The 14,224-nt window shown below is 40.8% G+C and overlaps 3 protein-coding genes across 14 annotated transcripts in view; 1 reads left to right on the top strand and 2 right to left on the bottom strand.

The window, feature by feature from the left end:
• LOC100645175 (transcription factor 12) overlaps window positions 1-11,082 on the bottom strand; it is a 107,213-nt gene extending 96,131 nt beyond the window's left edge. For all 11 annotated transcript variants that reach the window (XM_012315856.3, XM_012315863.3, XM_012315862.3 and 8 more), the window contains exons 1-3: window positions 10,959-11,082; window positions 9,959-10,242; window positions 7,371-7,690 (exon numbers count right to left, since the gene is read on the bottom strand). In XM_012315856.3, coding sequence (XP_012171246.1) covers window positions 7,371-7,452 — 82 coding nt within the window. In that variant the 5' untranslated portion in view covers window positions 7,453-7,690; window positions 9,959-10,242; window positions 10,959-11,082. The remainder of the gene's footprint in view (window positions 1-7,370; window positions 7,691-9,958; window positions 10,243-10,958) is intronic.
• LOC125384655 lies at window positions 8,102-9,997 on the bottom strand. Its single transcript, XM_048411953.1, has 6 exons — window positions 9,959-9,997; window positions 9,478-9,512; window positions 9,250-9,418; window positions 9,105-9,174; window positions 8,850-8,987; window positions 8,102-8,543 (listed from the first exon to the last, which is right to left on the bottom strand). The coding sequence occupies exons 1-6, from the start codon at window positions 9,995-9,997 to the stop codon at window positions 8,473-8,475; spliced, it is 522 nt and encodes a 173-aa protein (XP_048267910.1). The 3' UTR covers window positions 8,102-8,472.
• On the top strand, window positions 10,524-13,770 carry LOC100646006 (methylcrotonoyl-CoA carboxylase beta chain, mitochondrial). Of its 2 annotated transcripts, none has more exons than XM_003400398.4 (9): window positions 10,524-10,869; window positions 11,507-11,760; window positions 11,834-12,105; window positions 12,194-12,341; window positions 12,408-12,823; window positions 12,893-13,027; window positions 13,095-13,231; window positions 13,302-13,387; window positions 13,463-13,770. In XM_003400398.4, exons 1-9 carry the CDS (start codon window positions 10,756-10,758, stop codon window positions 13,578-13,580), a joined length of 1,680 nt encoding a protein of 559 aa, XP_003400446.1. In that variant the 5' UTR covers window positions 10,524-10,755; the 3' UTR covers window positions 13,581-13,770. The 2 variants fall into 2 exon arrangements, with proteins under 2 accessions (XP_003400446.1, XP_020722212.1); XM_020866553.2 differs by lacking the exon at window positions 10,524-10,869 and adding an exon at window positions 10,970-11,104.
• Window positions 13,771-14,224: the final 454 nt, after the last annotated feature.

Here is a 14,224-nt window from a genome sequence, read left to right on the forward strand (position 1 = left end):
GTCGAGGATGATCAGAGAGAAATTACAGGGCAGACAAAGTTCGATGGTCGAGTTTGACCCGTTGTGTCTCGCGGTCGATGAGATTCGAAATTCCGAGGAATTTTGTGAGTCGGGGGCAGGCCATTGAACGTCGGAAAGTGACGCTGGTCGAGGACAGTGGCACCTGCCAAAAAATCAGAGCCCCCTTTTCGGCTGTGGCGCCAGGAGCCGAATGCACATTTGTTCGAGCCCCGGTGTCGCGTGTACGCGCCTATATATGCCGTATATATACACGTACGTATAGGTGTGTACACGTGGGCCAAACTTAACGAAATCTGGCCAGATGTCTATTCCGAACCGTGGTGCAGGTCGGCGCCGTACAGACCCACCAGCGGCGCGCACTTGCGTGCATTTGTGCGCGAGCGTGAATGTCTGCACACGCGTTCGACCAGCCAGCTTTTCGCCGATTACGCGCGCTCACGATCTGTTACAGGTGGCATCGCTCTTCCTACCCGGTTTAAATCGGCCTGCGATCAATTTCTTCGTCTCCGCCGATCTCGTTCCTTCCTTTCTTTTTTCTTTTTTTTTTTTTTTTATACTTCTTTTAGAAAGCGAAGCTACTTTTGGTACCTTTACAACGAAAACAAGAATACGCAGATCGAGGATCTATGCAGTGACACAACTTTGAATCGTTAACCAGAAGAGACTTAACTTCTATGCTGCGATAGCGGACTATACTAGAACATATTTGTCGAGCGTTATGCCCAGATTTAATTTCGATTCGTTTGCTGCCACAATTTATCTCTCTTTGTCGTTAATAATTAATAAAGAAATGTAACAGCGCGTAAAGGTTTCTGGTCAGATAGATTTTTCACTTTCGCTCTATTACAAAAGTGATATTTCGTGGAATTGTATAAGGAGAAAATGGAATATTTTAGAGAATTTAAATTACAACCGAGTTCCTTTTATATGGACTTTATTTATCTGAAGCTCGACACCTACCGTATGAATGAAAAATGATCGATAATAAGGAGAATCGACGAACTTCTATTATATGAATTTCACTTGTTGTTTTCGACGTATAAACTAGTAAATCTATCCAAAGAAACTTTTACCATTATAACGATAAAGAAGAAACGAAGTTGAGAACAGTGAAGCCTACGCCAATGAGACAGGAGGATAGCAGGATATGGTACTCCATAGGGTGGTGCTTTCAGTCAAACTGCTAAGAGACTCTAGGACGATAGACCGTCTTTCCAGAGAACGTGATAACAACTGTTGCAGAGACATTCGGCATAAGAAACGTGTATCCGTGGTAACAGAAACCAAGGGAAATGTTGCATGATTTTGGAGACTTTGAAGTTCGAATCGGGGATCTCGGATCAGAAACGGCTGATCGGCGAAAGGGAACGACAAGCGCCAAATATAGAGAATCGTCGAGAATCTTTTTTATCTGTCCAAGCTCCTTTCGGTAACCCAGTTCTCGCAATGGCTAATGGACTTTTGCTCTTCCCCGTGGAACATCGCGAATTTACCAAGACCAGCGGACGGCCACCGAGAGAGAAATACAGAAAGAGCGGAGACACGAGATTGTTGGCGCGTTACTCTCGAGGGGAAGATACGGAGAGAAAGAGAAGGAGAATGGGAGAGAAGCGAAGAGTTTCAGGACGATGGCGTTTCACGCTGTGGCAAATTCATATCGACCATAACGGGAGCGCGGCGAATGGCGGCGTACGTTCGGTAACGAGGGACTTGCATTAGTCAGGAATTCGAGTCGCACCGTGCACTCGCCCGTTTCGCCAACTTCTCAAACACCTTCGCGTCTACTCTCCGCTATCGAACCAGCTAATCTAGTTCAGGAGCCCGAAAGTAAATCTCCATGCTTTGACTAACCTTCGACTCTGCCGCGTTCTTTCCTTCGTTTTGCATCTAGTCGCGTTTCTTTATCGTTAATAATCGTCTTAAGTTTGAAGAAGGCTGCGTGATACGCGTGTTTTCTCGTTAAGTGAAAAATAATCCTTCGAAGCGCGAATATAACAATTTCTGCAACATTTTAAGATTCGCGGACACGATTGCTGATAAATACGCGCCTTTATATTACTGTTATCTCGATGACCTCACGATCGAAAGACGCACATTCACCCTCGAACAAAAAAATACCAGTGCATATTGAAATTACTCATATCATCACAATATATTAGTATCATCCTATATACAAAGTGTTACGACTCGTTAGGCGTTTTATCAAAGGGCATTTTTATCCTGCTCGCAGCGAGAAGATAAAACCCACAACAACCAACAATATCTACACAGATTTCGCGAAGAACGCAAAAAGAGAATCCTCTGTTTCGAGACGCAATAGATGCAGAGAGAGAGAGAGAGAGAGAGAGAGAGAGGGGGAGGGGAGGGGGGAATGGAAGAGAGGGAGAGGTCGGAAAAATCGTGATGAATTGAAAGGTCGAGCTTAAATGATTACAAATTTTTCGCTAGTGATAAAGCAAATAATAAAGTTGAAGATAACGTACGAAGAGATCTCCGCGTGACCTATCGACACTGGTGTCGCACGCGCGTATATAATACACCGTCGGCCATAAGTATCAGCACACCTACTCAATTACATTCGATGCAAGACGCCAACGAATTTTACTTTGTTCGATATTTTACATTATAGACAGGTATAGTCACCTCCGGAACCAATTTAACCGTCTTACGTTTAAAGGGCGTTGGCTTACTTTCCGAGGAGATTGTATTACGCGTATAGGTATAACGAAATAAATTTCGTCTCGTTTTTTCAATTCTCTTGATAAGAATACGAAATTGCATAAAAATCCGCAGCTTATTTGTAACAGTACGGCTAGAAAATAAAAGTAGTCAAAAGCATTCGACTTACGCTAAATGTTTATAAGCGTGTTGATATACTTATGGCCGACGCTGTATACTATAGGTTGGCTGTATATTATACGTTTCTGGCGTGTAAATGGAAGAGAGAGGGAACGAGCGAACAAAGTTCGACGCAGACGAGGAAGAAACGATCGTGATCGGGAGAATACACGCGTGCACGACGGTGGGAGGATGCTCGTTGGCGGAGAAAGGGATTCAGACTAGGGCGTCGAGGGATGAGGGGTCGAGGGCGAAGAGGGGTGGAAGCAGATGCTCATCGGGCCCCTGCTGTAAATGTAGATTATGCTCATCCTTGATTTGTGTGTGCGCGCCCGTACATGAAACGCACTTTGGACTTGGCCTTCCCTAAGAAGAGGATCGAAAAGTTTCGTAGCCGAACCACGGGAAACTTTTCCCTGATTTACTTTCAGACCGGACAGCTTCCGGAATTGAAGCTACCGAAGAATAGCGCTAGAATCCCGCATCCTCTCCGTGAACACGGCTTCACGAATGGTTCGTTAACGAGTAACGAGTTGCTCGAACGTCTCGAAGAATAGAGCGCGCTTCGCGATGCAAGAAATCGAATTCGCGAGCTTCGCAAACACGTATGTATACACACCTTCCGATTGTTTAATTTGATCGATATTATTCCGCATACGCGATATCAATTAATGTTTCTTAAGTGCTCAAGAGGCTGATAGAAACGTATATTCGACTTCAAAAATATATGGAAAGATAGTTTTGAAGCGAAATTGATCGATGACGTATCGAGTTTTAAAATCGCTTGCCTATCGCGTTCAGAAAAATTAGAACAATTTAAAACGGTTAACGTCTATCGCTTCAATCTTTTTTTCTTTTATATCGATTTAACAGATCCATAGCCTTTTTTATTTCGACTTGATAGATCGATATGCACAGCCATCCTCTAACACTCTGATCGTTTTCGGCAACATACGTATTATACAGAATCATAGCTGCTAGAGGAAATTGCAGGTTACATTTTGGAGTCGTACACATTTTCATTTCCGCAGTTACGAAATCATCCGTTTATCCAATCGAAGTACCATCGAGAATTTTCATAGGCGAGCCATTGCGGTACCGAGTCGTGTGCGAGGCGCGTGTGCGACCAATAAGCAATGCGAGAGTAAAGGAGAAGGCGGCAGGAAGACAGGGATATAGCGGGAGTGAGAAAAAAGAGAGAAAGAGAGAAAGAGAGAGCAAGAGGCAGGTGCATCACGGTGACACTCCCTCGATAATTCTCCTGAGAGAGAAATAAGGTAAAAAGGGAAAAAGAGAGAAATCGAAGGGTCTGTGGGGTGGAAAGAGAAAGGAAGAAGGAGAGCTAAGTCACGAGTGTTGTGTCTGGAGCTCGTTTATGGTTGTTCGTTCAAACTCTCGCTCTGGGGAACGAGAGAGTTTCAGAAATGGCGCTCTTGGGTCAGATCAAATCAGCCGCGTATCCCTGCGAGGAGGTATTCCCTTGTAATACTTGCAAGTCGCACGGATTCATCGCTACAGTTTACGAGCTGAAACAGAATCGTCCCGTGAAAGATTCGATTTTCCAGCCATCGCCGAGATATTGCACCGCGTTTCTTCCTACCGAAATATCGATCCCGGACAAAAACATCGCAATCGGAGAAAGTTTAGGGAACGTGAATGAGAGTTGAGGCAAAGCTCGCACTGCTTCACCAAAACAAGCGAAAGAGTCTTAATAGATGCACATCGATCCAGATATCTTTACTTCCGCAGTTATAAGCCTCTTTCAACTATGAATCGGTAATATCAACGATTAAAACAGGCTGGAATATCGAGAGATAAAATTTTCAAGATGGTAAAAGATCGTTTCTGAAACACCCTGTACATTCATTCGCGTTTGGTTGGTCAACATTGAATAATTAGTGCTTACAGAAAGTATTTCCTCCTAAGTAAACGTATCGTGGACGGTGAACGCTTTATCGTGCCGTGGTTTCCCGAAACAAACTCCGCTTCAGGTAAATTTACTCGTGAGTCACTGTCTGATAATTTTAGATCGAATCGACCATTAAAATCTACGCTCGTGTTTTCGTGGCATTACGTGCAATTTTGCCGTTTGCCCATCCTGTCGTGCGAGAACCTTTGAGACGTATACATATGTATGTAGAGTCCCATTAACGAACAAAGATAGAAACGCTTCATCCAAATGGAAAGAAATATCTGTGGAATGTACGTTGGAGATTCCCCTTTATTTTTAGATACCCTTGCACTTGAACGATCGAGCCCTGACCCTTCAGATATTAAAACAATGAATGAGAATTTGTGGCTCCTCCTTAAGTAACAATTGACCAATGCTATAGAACCACCTTTAATATCTACCTGCATATATCGTATAAGATTAAAGTAACGAGACAAGAATAACAAAATAAGATAAGAAACGTGACCATGTTCCTGTCTTGATAAAAGTAAACATTATTATTACCGAAAACGCACACACTATTTTAATAGCTGCAAAACTAAAAAATCTGCGCATCGTTCCGATCGATTTGCTAAGTTTCACTGCTAACGAGGCTGATGAAGTATAAAGGCTTGAAAAAATGTCTGGAATAAAGTAAACGATAATTTCATGCTGGTAAAGAAGTTTCAAGTTACTGGACTTTAAATCGTATGAATTCAGGTAACTGGACTAATCTGAACGAGGCTTTATATCAAATCGTATACAATGTTTCCAGTCAAAGTGGCAATCGTTGAAATTAACAGGGACGAAACGAGCGAAGAATTAACCGGATTGTTGGCAATTGGCGGCCGCCTCGTCCGAACAATTGACGCTTAACGAACCCGACACCGTGCGCGCTTAAACATCGGGAATATAAATGAGTAAGACGACGATCGATCCTAAACAATCGACACGATATTTTCGAAATTATTCGGACCGCTCTTCAAACATCGTGTAAAACTCGACACGCCGTTCGGCCGGCGAATCGTATATCTAATCTCCGATTAAATACACGAACTCGCCGCGTGCATCGATATATCGATCTAACGCGGCTCGTCTAACAAGAGAAAGAAAAAACGTTTAATTTGGATAGTCGTCGATCCTGTGTACGTAGTATATGTAGGTACTACGCGCGACACGAAACATTTCGTTACCGACTAGGAAGAGCATTTGGTCGAGGACAACCATGCACCACCTCCAGCGTTTTCCAAACAGCATCCACAAGCTAAACAAACAACCGAGACTCGGTTTACCAACTATCCCGAGCGACATGCAAACAGTCGACTTTACAATTCCCTTTGAACAACAATTTTCGAAATGATTTCGTGGTCGACACGACCGACCAAGCCTGCTACCCTTATTAACCTTATCACTGATAAATCAAAGCTCGACAATGTCACCATATTAGATATAAATTTCGAAAGCAGATAAGAATATTCGACCACGAGCGTGATCAACATCGAACGTCGATAATACCATCAGCGTTCGATCGAACAGACACGTGCTGGAATTGACGTGTGTTAAAACTCTCGCGAAAGGATGGGAACCTCTTTTAAATACAGTTGATGCAACGACCATGGCGTAACAATGCTCCGAATTGTAAGAACTATTTCTTTCTCGGTCAACTACATGAAAAGGGAAAGGCGAAAAAAGAAGAAAAGAAATGAAAAAAGAAAGGACCGTAATTCCCACCCTCCAGAAGTCTTTCGAGGCTCCGTGCCAGGAGAAAGATTCCGATTTATGGTCTTTTTTATATTATGTTCGAGCGATTAACCTCTAACGATTCCAGCGGCGTCGTCGAGAGGACACGTGGTACATGATCGGGTCTCGGCTGTCTCGCCCAATCGGGGACCAACTTTTGAAAACGAATATCGCCACATCAACGAACGTCGATGATACGCGAAATAAATAATAACTGTTAATAATAAATAATAACTAATTGTTGTTTTCAGTATTAATCGTACGGACGCTTTACAAATGTATCACAACGGTTTCGATCGACTGTTGCACATGACAGCGAGCGAGAGAGCGACGAGTCTCCGATGTCTAGGTTATGTGGGCTATATTTTCGGCGTCTAGTACGCCACACGGACAATATGCAAATAGTATTCGAGTTTTAACGAACGAAAGAACAATAATAGCGATACACGAAGCACAAGGAAGAGAACTGATCTCTCTCTCTCTCGGGGGGTTAGTTCACTACGACGGGGCAGCACTGTCCAAAGCACTGACAAGCAAACCAAAACACAGAACGGAGCGAGTCAGTCGAGAGAATCGTCCGGCACGGATCGTCGATGCGATCGAGAGCTCGATGGACCGAAACACAACACTAGAATTCTTCCTAACCCTTTGTAAAATGATTCGTTGACACCAGGGAACCACCAAAAGCGACGCTTGCTGCATTTAATGCACGGTGCTCTCGCAGAAGACACTAGACACAAGAGACTCCGTCGCTCTATTTTCACACGGTACACGCACAGCACAGAATTCTCCTGATTCTCTGTGTTTAATGGGTATTGTTTCAGTGACTGACGACACTCACCAGGATGCTTGTTGGCGATCTTATTGAAGCAGTTTTGAAAGACCTCGTAGAGATGCATCGGCTCGTCGTCGCTGGCCGCCATGTTTTCACGAGACGAGAAAACGAGTGGACGTTCGTGGTTGATGCGAGTGGGGCACGGTTTCGCGGTGTGGCCGCGCGTGGAGTCACCCTCCTCCCGGAACGGTCACGCACACTACTGAACCACGCCGCCTCACCGATGCGGCTCTTATAGTTCATCAGTGGCGCCACTCTTTCTCCACTGACTCGCGCCACTGTCGCTACGCGGCTGCTTTGAATATCATTCTTTCCTCTTTCGATACCTTCGCAAAAATATATTTATCGTTAATCGAACATAATCGTTATTTCTTTATCTTTCTTATTGTCTAGTAATTCTCTGGTGGACGGGCAAAAGAGTACAAGAGAATATATTTTTTCGTGGAAAATGAATTACTTTGTTGAAAATAACTTATATTATTTTCAACAAAGTAATTCGAATTAAGCAAAAAACGTAAACAAAAGACAGCAATATTGAATAACGTATTTATCCTGTTTTGATCAAAATTTGGTTTATAATCTCCTGCCAGCGCCATCAGAGGATCGATCCAATGATTATTCGTGTTCTACTTTTTTTTTTCTTTTCATTAATCTACGAACAATCTAGTCTTAAATAATAAGTTTAAGAGATTGAAGATTAAAGATTACAGTCCATGAAAACCTAAGGAGTTCGGGCATACGGTTGCAATGAAAATGTTTATTCACATGTTACGAGTACAAATAATTGTACAAAATAAAATCTATAGGTTGGGCGTGTGAAACGTATAGTTAAGTTAAGTTTTATTATAATGATATAATAATATACGGTTCTTTTCGTGTCATCGCGTATCGACGGAGCGTTATTTGCATACGTATATACATAAAATAAAAATTCTAGATTGCATTGAATGTCATCGTTGTTAGAGATTTTAAAATATATAAATAAAGTAGTATTTAATGTCAGTAACGTGATTATACGTGCGCGTACTTCTTACGAGTTACGAGAGATATGACAATGATATCGCGTAATTTTCGACGTATCGAACTTTAGTAATGTCATATCGTATTTTTAAACTCCAGCAAAATCGGAATTTTGTGGAATCGGATGAGATATGTCCTCGTAATCCTGTCGACCAAAGCCTAGAATAGAAAAACATTCATAAAAGTTTGTTCCCCACCCCCTTCATATTATGAACCACATGTACAAAAAAGGCAGTACGACACAGTGCATAGTTCAATATGGTTGCAAATAAAACGCTGTACATTGTAAACAGTTTGTATCGTATCAAGCATTACATTCACAAATACTGCTATAAACAACGTAGCGTAAACTGTGCGATATAATTATGCATACTTGAAACAAAAGATGTCATGCACCTACTCAAAGCATAACTTTGTAGAAGCAACGCAGGCCTACAAAACATCTGTATCCAATGTATTACTGACCCATTGCAGGACCTGTAGTAAACATTGTGGATAAACATCCACCTCTTGCTTGGCCTATTCGTAGAAGATATACGCTTGTGATGATGCGAACAATCATGTTTATGATCATAATTGTTGCACTAAGCGTCTCAGATACATCTACAAGTTCGTGCGATCAGATTGATATATCTTCTGCGTAGGGAGGTTAATCAACGATATAATTTATCAAGCTTTAAGTGTTAGTCTTAAATTTGATAGTAAGTGGCACCAACTTACACATTGATGGGAAATAGACTGCTAATGTTACTATGTCAAAAAAAATGGACAGTACATTTATAAAAAGTGCCTAAAATATATAATTCTATTACAAACACTGATCTTACCAGAACCATAAAATATATATGAATGGCTAAATGCTTACAAATTGCAGAGGCTCATCTGATTCGATATTGTGAATAGCCCACAATAAACAGACGAAGAAAAGAAAATTGTAAAACATTACAGACCTTGGGCACCAATGTCCCTGAATGCTCCTAGAAATCCATCGTTTAACTATGTAGTACAAATATGACATTCCATATATTGCAGTACTTTACAATACTTTCTAAATTGCAGATTAGTATACAGTAAACAAAAAATTTATTCTTACCATGTTACTAGGACTAAATGAATTGCAAATATCACCTGAAAAAATCCGACAAGATCATAAAAAATGATCTTAAAATGCTAAATAAGTAGAGTTTTCTAGGCAACGGATTCTTGATAATGCAATTGCGGTATTGCAGAAACCGCCTTGATAATACGAGAAACTTGTCAAACAAGTTATAGAATTGTTTCATTGCCGTGCCCTTACATAATTCTATTTTACTCTTTAGAAAACATGCATCGTCGAAAGGAACTACGGTAAAGCCTTCGTAAAATGTTATTTTAAGAGGTTATCTGACATCTGTTCTCATAATCGGAAACATTGAATATCGAAGGGAAATCGTCGTAATCGCTCGAGCGGAAAGCGATAACAAAGCGAAGAAAGTAAGGACTATGACGTGCAACGAATAGGAATAAAGCAAATGATTCCAAAGTAGAATTATTCAAGGAAATGACAAATTCAGTGTTACTTTAATGATATTTACCTTTAAAGGGTAATGAGATAGACTGGATATGTCCGGCATTCTGTAAGCTTTCAAATTTTTCTCGAACTTGATCTAATACCTTGTCACGTTCTTTGCTTCTACGTTGACTATCGTTAGCTACTTATCAATTGAGACACGTTTGTTATTCGTCCACGATTGACAAAGTATTCTCAACTTCACCCGTTTTCTAAACCTTTCATCAATGCAACGCAAAACGGATACTGCGTAGCGATACACCTCCGCTTCCAACGACATCTAGCACAAACCTGCGATCTGAGCGCCATCTATAAAATGCAATGCGTACCAATTATTTGAATTTAATATATATTAATTAAAAATTTGTCTATGTATTGTCTATATTATAACATTTTACATCATCGATTGTAAAAGATATAAAATTTAACATCGTCAATTAATAAAAGCAATAAAAGCATTTTTATGTTTCGTCCTATTGAAAAACAAATTGAAAAATCTATGATATCTTGACGTATTTTGTATTATATCATTGACCCTACGTGATCCTGAGTTGAAAAAAATTATCTCTCTTCACAATGCTTTGATAAATAGTCTGCTACAATTATGTGTTATTCCCACTGCATATCACGATAAAAGCTTCAGCCTCCGAACTGTGAATAACTTCATTAAGATGGCAGCGTAGTTCGGTCTCAAAAATAAGTGAATTACATTGTGTAGTTGCCGTGTATATAGGTAAGCGTAAAGTGTAGTGAGCATAGTACACGCTATTGTTGTAGATAATTCACGAAAGTAAAGTAACAAAAGGATCGATATTAATAAGGATGTTAAGGAAAGGAAATCTTTTTATGAGAAATTTACGCCATACTACAAGAACGTTCCACGATGAAGCTATCATTATCGGTAGTGAACAAGACACCAAGTCACCGGAGTATCAGGTTAGAACGAGAGTACATGCGCATTTCATGCATAAACGAATCATCCTGAAACTAATCTCTTTAAGGATTCCACTTTTGATCGATATTACCTTATCACTTTGGAAGGGATATAAAAATTATCGCGATATTAATTGCACGAACGGATTGTTTTATCTCTTGTGTGAGATAAATTGATATCGTTTATTTAAACGCATTCGGAGCGTGATAGACGACTGCGCAACTGAGTCACGATGATGTATGGCGCGTAATACAAACATTACGAACATTGCGCGCGCCATTTTTTCATAATTTATTAAAAACAGTGCGTGCAATGTTTCGAATAATGAAAATAATTGGCTCTCAACTGTTATCGTTGAATCATTAGCGATCACACAGCTTGAATTATTTTGCTAAATCGAGATAATTAATAACAGTATTTGTACAATTATGATTTCTAATATTTAGTATTTGTTTAATTTTATTCCACATTCTATGACTGTCATCGTAATGACTATCAGCGATTTTCGTTGCGTAAAGTAAAAAGTACAAATTATAATTGAATAAACTCTATAGTAATTATCTATGAGCCAATGATACTGGTTGGGGGTTAAAAATGAGTGTCAGAACGAATGTGGAGCTGGTAAAAAAATGTTTCTAGGACAATTATGTACAAATGAAGTGTATGGTAGATAGACTAAAAGAGACAGTCGAAAAGGTTGTAGAGGGCGGGGGACGAAAGGCGAGAGAAAGACACCTAAAAAAGGGGAAACTTTTACCACGAGCACGAATTAACACGCTTCTCGATCCGACATCTCCTTTTCTCGAATTTTCTCAATTAGCTGGTTACGAACTGTACGATAACGAGGAAGTACCAGCTGGTGGAATTATTACTGGCATCGGCAGGGTAGAAGGGTAAGTATTTCCAATTTCCGGACTTGAAAAAATTCTTTGAAAATTATGTTAAAAATATGTCGTCGTCATTTAGCACTGAATGCGTAATAGTTGCAAATGATCCGACTGTGAAGGGGGGCACGTACTATCCAATCACGGTGAAAAAGCACTTGAGAGCTCAAGAAATTGCGGAAGAGAATCATTTGCCATGCATATATTTAGTAGACAGTGGTGGCGCAAATTTATCTAGACAAGCCGACGTATTTCCGGATAAAATGCATTTCGGAAGAAGCTTCTATAATCAGGCTATCCTAAGTTCGAAGGGGATCGCGCAAATTGCAGTAGTAATGGGAAGTTGCACAGCAGGTCTCACTATGATCCACGTATTCTACTTGAATCTCTCAGCACTGTTATACGTCAATTGTTCGCAATGACATTTAATCAATTTATACAGGAGGCGCATACTTGCCAGCCATGGCCGACGAAAACATAATCGTTGGCAATCAAGGTACTATCTTCTTGGCTGGCCCGCCTTTAGTGAAAGCTTCTACCGGCGAAGATGTTACTCCGGAAGAGTTGGGCGGTGCGACGGTTCATTGTCGGTAATTAACAAATACATTTGGACACATCGTTTGTTTTCGATTATGGTTCTGCAGTTTTAATTTCAGAACCTCTGGAGTCACCGACCATTATGCCATTGACGATACTCACGCCTTGTACTTGGCTCGTCAAATTGTGAAAGACTTGAATAGACAAAGACCGATGCACGTAAACTTGGACAAACAGATGGACGTACCATTGTATTCTGTCGATGAAATTTATGGTATAGTTGGCGTAAACTTGAAGCGACCGTACGATGTCAGAGAAGTGATAGCGAGGATCGTGGATGGATCGAGATTTCGCGAGTTTAAGGCGCAGTACGGGGAAACGTTGGTTACCGGCTTCGCGAAAATTTACGGTTACCCCGTGGGAATAGTTGCGAATAATGGCATACTGTTTTCGCAGGCCGCGTTAAAAGCCACACATTTCGTGCAGCTCTGCGCTCAGAGAAAGATACCGCTTATTTTCTTGCAGAATATTACAGGTACGTATCTCGTTGAATGAAATTGCCGCGTTCCCATGACTAATACATCTGGTCATTGTAAAACTGCAGGATTTATGGTGGGCAAGGATGCTGAGGCCGAGGGTATTGCTAAAAATGGAGCAAAAATGGTGAACGCCGTGGCTTGCGCTCAAGTGCCCAAAATTACGGTGGTGATCGGTGGTTCGTACGGAGCAGGAAATTACGGTACTTTGCATTTGATAAACGACTGTTCGAGTTCTGTTCAGTTTGTTTAATTTTGATATATACGCAGGTATGTGTGGTAGATCTTATTCGCCAAGATTTCTCTATACCTGGCCGAATGCAAAAATATCCGTGATGGGAGGGATACAGGCTGCGAATGTAATAGCGCAAATTACCAAGCAGCAACGTGTTCGCGATGGGAAAGAGGTACAAAACATTGCAATTCGTTCTGTTATTGTCTTGTCAATTATCGATATAATCTCGTCGATTGTGACAGTGGACCCCGGAAGAGGAGGAGCAGCTGAAAAGACCGATCATAGAGAAATTCGAAAGGGAGAGCAGTCCGTACTATGCTAGTGCCAGGTAGATTTTCACGTACTATTAGTCCTTTCACTTTATGAGAGTAAATGCAAGTTATTCGAGTAAATTGTTTTTCAGACTTTGGGACGACGGTGTGATCAATCCGACCGACACTAGAGTGGTATTAGGTCTTAGTCTATCGGCAGCGCTAAATGCACCCATACCAGAAACTAAATTTGGAATTTTCCGAATGTAAGGTTCGTGTTCAACGATGCAACCAGTGATCTGTAATTATGAAAGTATGAACCGATGTTTGTAGCCTTCCTAACAAAATTTTAGGCCAAAGATATATATTTTTTATACAAAGTTATCATGTATACATGATCATTAAACATTCCACATATATATATAATATATATATATATTATATATATATAGTATATTTCTATACGCGTCTTTATTAGCCTTCTATCTTTGTTCCTTAACGCGTCTATAAAGTAGGGAACATCTCTGGATGCGAAACAACGAGCACGCGTCCACGCGCGTATTCTCTCGCTTTATTAAGAGTTATTTTACATTTTTCGCGTTCCGTTATAATTATATTGAGATTATAGCAGCAATTAATTACCTCGTAATTGTCTAAGTTGCTTAAGTCACATCACGTTGTTTCATCTCGTCGCGCGACTAGGTCTCCTCGACATTCTCCGCTCGCAAAGGCCAATTTTCTTCTGGCAGTATAGCGGCTGTATTGTTATGCGGTTATTCGCGAGGGTACAGCTGGGAAATGAAGTAACACGGATTGCGAGAACGGAAGAGGTGAGCGAAAATTTGGCGGTCGCTGAACGGAGAAATTTCTTGAGCAGATGCTAATTAACCCAAACTCGAAGCTTCGTGATTATT

Source organism: Bombus terrestris, chromosome 14 (assembly GCF_910591885.1).
Source record: "Bombus terrestris chromosome 14, iyBomTerr1.2, whole genome shotgun sequence".
NCBI lineage: Eukaryota > Metazoa > Arthropoda > Insecta > Hymenoptera > Apidae > Bombus > Bombus terrestris.

Excerpts from the sequence above, each read along its gene's own strand:
- LOC100646006 (XM_003400398.4), top strand. The coding sequence starts at position 10,756 with ATGTTAAGGAAAGGAAATCTTTTTATGAGAAATTTACGCCATACTACA. Across the intron at positions 10,870-11,506 it reads CCAAGTCACCGGAGTATCAG|GACAATTATGTACAAATGAA; the intron begins GTTAGAACGAGA and ends AAATGTTTCTAG. Across the intron at positions 13,232-13,301 it reads GTGTTCGCGATGGGAAAGAG|TGGACCCCGGAAGAGGAGGA; the intron begins GTACAAAACATT and ends CGATTGTGACAG.
- LOC125384655 (XM_048411953.1), bottom strand. The coding sequence starts at position 9,997 with ATGCCGGACATATCCAGTCTATCTCATTACCCTTTAAAG. Across the intron at positions 9,513-9,958 it reads TATCTCATTACCCTTTAAAG|GTGATATTTGCAATTCATTT; the intron begins GTAAATATCATT and ends GGATTTTTTCAG. Across the intron at positions 8,544-8,849 it reads TACTACAGGTCCTGCAATGG|GCTTTGGTCGACAGGATTAC; the intron begins GTCAGTAATACA and ends TTTCTATTCTAG.